The sequence below is a fragment of the Lissotriton helveticus genome, chromosome 1_1, assembly GCF_964261635.1.
Source record: "Lissotriton helveticus chromosome 1_1, aLisHel1.1, whole genome shotgun sequence".
Classification (NCBI taxonomy): domain Eukaryota; kingdom Metazoa; phylum Chordata; class Amphibia; order Caudata; family Salamandridae; genus Lissotriton; species Lissotriton helveticus.
The window spans coordinates 2096144267-2096152693 of NC_136057.1; the positions used below are offsets into that span (position 1 = coordinate 2096144267).

The 8427-nt window shown below is 42.8% G+C and overlaps 1 protein-coding gene across 1 annotated transcript in view; it reads left to right on the forward strand.

Annotated features, from left to right (window-relative positions):
- LOC144756240 (calcium-activated chloride channel regulator 1-like) overlaps positions 1 to 8427 on the forward strand; it is a 705782-nt gene that overhangs the window by 478937 nt on the left and 218418 nt on the right. The window contains exons 6-7 of the mRNA XM_078645871.1: positions 3098 to 3325; positions 6582 to 6806. Of these exons, the coding sequence (XP_078501997.1) occupies positions 3098 to 3325; positions 6582 to 6806 (453 nt within the window). The remainder of the gene's footprint in view (positions 1 to 3097; positions 3326 to 6581; positions 6807 to 8427) is intronic.

Consider the following 8427-nt stretch of genomic DNA (forward strand, 5'->3'; position numbering starts at 1 on the left):
TGTGTGACTCCCTAGCCCTGACCTTGGAAATGGTGATCCCTGACTGACCTCGACGCAAGCCTTGGCCAGCCAGAGGTCCCGTTTCTAACATGAAGTATGACAGTTCATGCACTGTCAATTTAGATACAGCCTCGCCCTCACAATTCTGGATGCGAGATATGTTCACGCCACTTAAAATTTGATGAGATACGCGTGAGTCTATAAGAAACATAGTTACCACTCAGCACGCACAATTGATAAGCTTGCAAGTTGTGGTAATTATCAACAGCTCAACCACGGCCAATTACAAACACGCCCTCTCACTGAAAAGGCACACCCGACAGTCCCTTTGCGCCCTGACTTTTTGTGACGCCAAGTAATCAGATTATCCTAATGGGAGTGACAGCATGCAGGCACGATCCTGAGACACTGCACAACGTTACAGGCATGTAGTAGTCTAAATTTTGACATTTGTCTTTTCCTTCTTTACAGGTATTTGGATTATTTTTATGCTTACCCATTGCGGCATAAGCTGACACCACAGGCACACTTTTGCCCACGTGTGGTATCCAGAGAGTAGGATTGGGTGCATCTTTTAGGGGACGCAGACCATCCACTCCTCTGGTTTTTTGGTCCTGAAGAAAATCTGGTTAATTAATCCCTTTACGGTTGAAACATGTAGACCAGACACACATAGAGATACACGGGTCATAATCACCCTCACTCTATCTCGCCATTGTTTTTAATATTGTCCAGTTGCTTGAAAATAAAAAAAAATTGTTTCTCACAAGTTAAACCAGGACAATTTTTAACATACCTTTTGTTTACGCACCTTCACTCACAACCTGCTCCACTGTAAACAGGTGTTGTAGCACACCCTGATGGCGCTAGGTCATTAGGGTGGACCCCGATGATGAAGCATGTCACCACTAGGTGGTGAGTGAGGGGTTTCTTAATAAAAGGAGAACTTTCTCACTTTTGTTCAATCACACACCCCATTAGGAATCTTTGATTCTACAGTGGTGGTACTCCTCTTTTTTGTTTCTATCGATAAACCCAGGGGTACAGGAGTACTCCCCGTTCACGCAATGTGAACACAATCCCTTGCTCTCCCTTCTGTTCTTTCACGGGAGTTGTAACATGCCAGGAGGTTCCTTTTCCAGTTTTGGGCCTCTCGAGGTTGTTCCTTCTATTGGGAACTGGAAGAAACCTAAAAGAAGCAGTGATGCAGCAACCTGCACTGAGGCCAGGGGCACCGCTCGTGAAGTGCATGATGCACTGCCCCTCCTGCAACGCAGCTCCAACACCCTTAGACGCCTGCCGATGCCTGCACTAATTTGCCTGATGCCAGCGCTCACACCGATGCTGTCACTGCCAGTACCTACATCCCGTTATCGCGGAGATGATAAACAACAATGATAACTCAATGAGTCTGACTTCGCAACACCTCACCGGAACCAACGCCTCAAAGCCAGCGCAACTGACTTTTCCTGTCCTGGACTCAACACGTCGCCTCCTCGTGGTATTGACGGCCTCGACCTCAGCACCAACGCCTCATCTCCACGATGCCATGCATTTCCCAAACATTTTGTTCCAAGGTACTGTTGTTTGGGGCTGCGCACCTCGCGGTTGTGGCCGTACTTTGGATCATTGCCTGTCACAATGTCATAATAGCCCCAGATGGAGCTATTTGTTTGATACAAGTTCTCTTTTTTAAATAACTGTTCTAAAGTTGTAGTTTAATACCTGTATGTTGGATTTTTGTTGTTTTGGTCCTGTTTGGTTTAGATAGAGAAACCTTATTTTTCCAAACTGGTGTGGTGCCCATTTGTGGTGTTTTCACTGTATTACTGTGTGGTTTGAGTACAAATACTTTACACATTGCCTTTGGGATAACCCTGTGTGCTTGTGCCAAGATACTAATGGGGTGAGCAGGGGTTATCTATAGTGTGTATCCCCTTTGCCCTGACTAGAAGCAAGGGCTCCTACTTGGACAAAGATACCTACCTCTGCCAACTAGACACCCCCATTTCTAACACCTTGTCTGTATATTGTGCTGACTGGTAAAATACTAAAGCTACCTGTAGCCAGAACTAACAAGGGTTTGCTCACAAGATGCCTGTCTTAGGGAAGGTTAACCTCATATGTAAGGGCTGTAGTAGGCAAGAGTCATGAGGAGGTCATTCACATGAGGTGTTGACGTCAACATTGCTATATCTATAAATATGTACACAACAAAGCATTGGCAATGTCAATAGGTCTTGGCAGAGAACGTATTGGTTTTGCAGGTGCTTTTATGCGTCAGTTAGCAGCCGCAAATGCATGCACATCTCCAGCAGACCGCTTGGAACAGTTTTTAAAACAAACTAAAATGCATTCATTGACAGATACACTGGATGAATAAGGACCCAAAATGGCCATCTTTCCATCATTTTTTAGCAGAAGCTCATACAGAGAGTTATCTTGAGATAATGAAAAAAAAACTATTTAAGATGGTCGGCCACCAAAGTTTGTCAGGTGGCAAACACAGGAAAAATAAAGTTCAATTAAAAAAGATAGCTGGGTGGGCTAGATGACACTGGATGTGAGGAAAGTATGGGAGAAGAGAAGTTAATGGGGGGACCGAAGAGAAATAAAATTACCCCCCTCCCCACCCACCCCACCCCAAGCTCGGAAAAGCAATCTCTGACATCAGGGGTGGGAAGGATACATAATCCCTTCAGATTGCTGTGAAATCAGAAGGGACAAATGCAAGAACTAGGGAGGAAAGCCATCGAAACGGGAGTAGGAAAGTGAAATAGACAACAAGAAAGCCAACCAGGAGAAACAAGCTGACCCAAAGCCTATTCTAATGTATTGGAAACAAAAGAACAAAAGGTCTTGCCAACACATGGCTAAAATTGTCGGTAACTGGAGACCCTAAGACGGACGGGCTCCCGTTAAAGCTTAATACATCCAAATATCTCAAATGTGTAATAAACGTCACTTACAATTCTATGATTGCTTGGTAGAAAAGGTAAGGCCTTTGATTTTATATTTGCCACATGCTATTTTACATGCACCAAAGTTTGTTAGATCGACAAAGGTAAAATATTGTATGCTTTTCAATGTCTTCCAGATTGTTGAATTCTGTGACTCCAGTACTCATAACGCTGACGCTCCAAACCTGCAGAACAGAATGTGCGACTCTAACAGCACATGGGATGTCATCATGCGCTCCGCTGATTTCAATGGCACTCTGCCCATGAATGGAACCGACTCCCCACCTACTCCGACATTTTCACTCCTGCAGAGCAGGGACCGGGTGGTCTGCTTAGTCCTCGATACTTCCGGAAGTATGGGTGGAGTAAGTGATCAAATAATTGTGCATTAAAACCCTCATTACATGTCAAGCACCCAGTTAAATCCATTGCATTACTGCACACATTTTTCACTTGCTCAAAGTAATTACAAAATATGCACTGTACAAGGCCAGAAGTTGGTGAAATGCATGTGGAAATGGCTCTGGAAATCCTGGGCGGGCATGCGTTCCCTGGTTTGGGAACCAGAATCTCATAAAGGTTGGTAAATGAAGGGAGATATGGCCGATACTAGTAACGCCTCCCCGACATCCCCCTTTAGTTGTCAGCCATATTATGATGAGGGTCCTTAACACGTTGTTTTATTTAGATTTTGAATAGACTTACAATGGAGTAGGTCCTTGCTAAAAATGGAAATAATCTGCTTGCTAAAGTGGCATTGGCAGTAGGTGATCCAGGTGAAACGTGCACAAATGTAAATGTGTTTAGTTTTGAATGGTGAAAACAGCTACAACACGATTTATATGTTCTATAGATGTATTCCAAACATGTGTAAGAACTTTTCTTTTAAATGAATGAGGCAAGAAAATGTGCCAGCTGCACAAAGATGTATTAAGCATGAACTAAGCTCCACGTTAATTTTCTACATTGTAGAGAGTATAAATGTTAAGTTCAAGTATATCAGATTTTGTGCCTTAACTAGTTCTGTGTAAGAGAAAGTGGTGCCTCGTATGAGGCACCATGTTACCATGCAGAAAGAGCAGCGTGCACTTGACTAATACCATGTCACACAAGATCATAATAAATAATTTTGTTAAATGTCCACTCATGCTACCATGATCTTGCGGCTGATTAGCTGATTTTATATGAGGGCAAAATCATAGGTTTCAACAGGTTTGTGTGATGTGTCTTCTGGGCAGGAGTGAGTTGTCTTGGCAAGAAATTGCTGTCTGTCAAGGAACTATCCGTGATAACACAGAAATAACAAATTGGGACTTGAAAATAGTGAGTTGCAACAGAATGCACACAGACTACTCCTAGTGCCACTAATAAGAGCACTCACGAGCAGTCACATACATAACATACACGTGGGACTGAGAAACTATACAGGATCGTGCTAAAGGAATCAGAATTGCAATAGAGAACTAACGGGCACATGCATCATTGGTTTTTGCATTCGCAAACGGTGCGAATCGGAAAAATCGGCTGTTTGCGAATGCAAAAACCATTTTTGGGATGCATCAAACTTTTTTGCACAATTCGCATTATTTTGCATTTCTAAAAAATGCGAATGCATTTAAGGGATCGCATTTGTGGGATTTCTTAAATGCAATGCATCATTTTTTTAAAAATTGCGAATTTGGAAATTGGAAGTGCAAATTAACACGAGGTTGACCCTCGTGTTAATTTGCGAAAATTTTAAAAAAAGCAAAAAAATGCATTTTTTCAACTTGCATGTTACAGACACACATGTCCTTAGGACATGTGTGTGTGAAACATCCACTTAAAAATACATTTCAGGGGTGCAGGGCCATGGAATGCATGAACATTATGCGAATTCTATTTTGCAAATTCGCAATTCCCATTTAATCCTATGGGCCTTTTGGCCCATAGGAATCAATGGGAAATGCGAATTAGCAAATTAGAATTCGCATAATATTTGCGAATCGGTAAAAAATGCGAATTTTACCGAATCGCTAATATTATTAGAAAATATTCATGCATCCCATTTTGCGAATTCCAAATTGCGATTCGCTATTTTTCGCAATTTGGAATTCGCAAACGGCCGGGATGATGCATGTGGGTGTAACTCTGGAGAGTTATAACACTGGAGAAGTGTGGCTCAATGGTTAGAGTGGCAGACCCTGATGCAGAGGTCTAGCCCGGGACCATGGTTCAATTCCCCGCCTCGGCGGATCTTGGGCTAAAAAATTCCACGGACCTGATAATTCTCGCCTCGGTGCCTATTCCAATCATGGAGTCCCACTCTGCAACTCTGGGCAAGCTTCCCACTCTGCAACTCTGGGCAATAGCTTGCTTAATCTCCACGACGGCCCCCACAACGCTAAGGATGCCTGGCCTCCACCGTGGGGGTACCCAGGAGTGGACACCTCACAGGGAAAGCCAGGATGGGTTCCACAGCGGTATTCGTACAAGTGCCTTGAGACCCTTGCGGGTGAGTAGTGCGCTATACAAGTATCAATTTACATTTACATTTACTCCATGGGGGACCAGAAAGCAGATCAGGACAGGATTGCACAGCGCTGGCCCAGCCTGGCATAGCGAGGCAGACGTTCCAAAGAGTGAGTTCAGATTCTTTAAGAAGAAAGCAAGACCCCAGAAGCATGCAACCCTTGGCAGCTCACGAATGTTAAGTTATTTGGGTATAAAGAATAGAAAATAAAGTCCAAAGTGTAAAGTAAATTGCCAAAGGGTAAGTAAAGAAGTTTGAGCCGTTTCGTGCTGGTAGAAGGTTTGAAAGGTACCCAGTTAGTTTCAGTTTACCGGAACCAATGGCTTAAGTAATTAAAAAACTTTAAGTGCAATGACATTTTACACTCACACCAAGCACGCTTACTCAGGAAAACTGTAACTGAACAGCCTGCATGCCGAGAAATGATTCTTACCAGAACGGTTCCTTAGCACACTGGAAACAACACCAATGTGAATGAGTTTAGGAACTTCAAAGCAGGTCCGTACATGACAGAGCATTGTTCTGGAGAACCTATGTCAATGAGCATTGAAGAAACAATCATTTCTCCTCATATCACTGTGGAAATAGTTATTACGCAGGTACACTCACTGGTTTATTTATTTTTGAAATGCTGTAAGGTGCGAAATATCTAAAGTTCAAATGAGGAAAATAGTGCCCAAAAAGCACAATGGTCGTATCTAGGTAGTAAAATGCCTTCGAAAAAAGCCAGGGTTTCAGAAGTCCCACTGCTTGACACAAACTAAACAACGTGTCTCACTCGTGTGCGAGAGCAAGAGCAAGAGACAGCGGCATCTCAACAAGTGTACAGCCAGAGATGAATGCAAGCAGAACTAAGTAGATGCTTAACTTGCAAACTCAGACCTTTACTGTAGTTGCATTTTTAACAATAACAATGGGCTTCTCAATTGTGATCAACTCTTTGTGTTTTAGAACACTCTCCAATCCGTATAAAATGAAGGGACTTTTTCTGAAGCACAGACATGACCGACATTTTCAATATTTTATGGCAGTGAATTTTTTTTCTACAAAATTCTGTGCTATAAGGAAGCCTTTCTCCTAACTGTTCTCCGTGTTATCCTCTTTCGCAGTCTGATCGCATCAACCGACAGTACCAAGCCGCAGAGCTGTTCTTGCTGCAGATTATTGAAAAAGGTTCATTTGTTGGAATCGTCACATTTGAGTCAAACGCACACATTCAAGCTGAACTACTTCAAATAGTCGGTGATAAAGACAAGAACACGTTGGTGAAAAAACTTCCAAAAACAGCCGCTGGAGGAACAAATATATGTGCAGGAATACGGAAGGGATTTGAGGTATGTGAAGCGATTTTTATCACTCTCTATATTCTTTAATTTCTTATGCTTCGCTCAGTAGCTGGACTGATCATGGCGATCTTTTAGAAGCCTGCTCCAATATGGAATAAGCAAACACAACAACAGTTTAAGAAATAAGACATGGAAGAGCCAGAACATGTTCTTCAAGCAGTTTGGCAACGGCTTGACAAAAAAGTTTAATAAAATATGTTAACAGTTTTCCACAAATCTAAGTGCACGTATTATGTCCTCAAAATTGAAGATAATCCGCTGTGCTGACCACAGACTTACTTCGAGCTGTTGCATACTTTTGTTTGAACTCAGTTACGTTTTCTTCCTTCCTTTTATTGTTAGTTTAATGAAATGGTTATTTATAGACAGGGTAAATAGAATGTTGTGATTCTGCGGCCCGGTGTTTTCCACATGATCATGGATTTGTCGCATTTGCAACATAATGCATCATCTGTTGTATACTTTGCAGATATTACACCCCAAAATTTGTTTTTAGCTCATATGGATAATATGCTACTAAAAATGTGTTGGCACGTGTTGCCTCGCAGTCAAAGGCCCTTCACAAATGTTGTTCGGTCACCTTTCAATTGCCTGTGCCTGCGTTTGAGTATTAAACTGTTACTAATGAGGTGGCACCTTTGCCCAGACAGTGTTTACATGTGTAAGAAAGGCAAAATAAGGCAGTAAAACTGTCACAAAATGTGGCACATTACGCTGCATAATTTGCCTTTTCTTCCTGCTTAATTTAGTCTTATAATTTTGTCCACCCTAAGCGTGGAAGGGTATACTCAGATGTGAGTCCCTTGCTCATTGCACCATCAGGATTCAAGCAAGCCGGGCCGAAGACGGCTGTAATGCCAGAAACCGGTCCCCGGAAGCTTGTTTCCTTCCCAGTGTAAGAATTGGCTTTTGTAGTCTGGTCTGCCCTGTTCCCATGATGCACTGGGCCAGGGACAGACTAATTTGCATACAGCCAGGTTCTGAAACTGGGATGGTGAAATGAGCTAAAAAACGGTGTTGGATCTAGCCCTGATCTCTTGACTGGGTGAGAGTACTCTGCTTAATTCAGAGACTCTGTCCATCACCACCCCTTGTTGTAAATAATTTAGTCTAGCCTGCCGTATAAATAGGTTCTGCCCTAATGCGTACTTTCAGTGGCCCTGTTTATAGAGTGCAGTTATAAAGGGCAACAGTTTTTGGTCACTACAGAGAAATACTTTACCTTACATGAAGTGGGTTCAGATGGTTCATACACTCAGTTGGTAGACGGCCATCTTTTGCATTGTCTCAAATTTTAAGAGTGAAAGTTTGAAAGGGATATGGTTCCATTCTAAGGCTCCTTGAACTCTGAGGTGTCACCCCCCCCCCATCCACCCCATCACATGTTGTTCCTTGACTACGGTACTACAAATAAGGCCATAGATTGTGTGCTGAGCCTAGGTACAGGAAAGTATTTAGATGTTTTTTGCTTTGTAACCGGGGGAAGGGGGTGAGGAGAATGGGGTGACAGGGGGGCAGTGTTGCAGGATCTTCTATGGGCCATGAAGGCTGTATTGATCACACTACATTTGCTCTCCAGGAGTCAAAGAGTTTGTTCTAGATGTGCAGA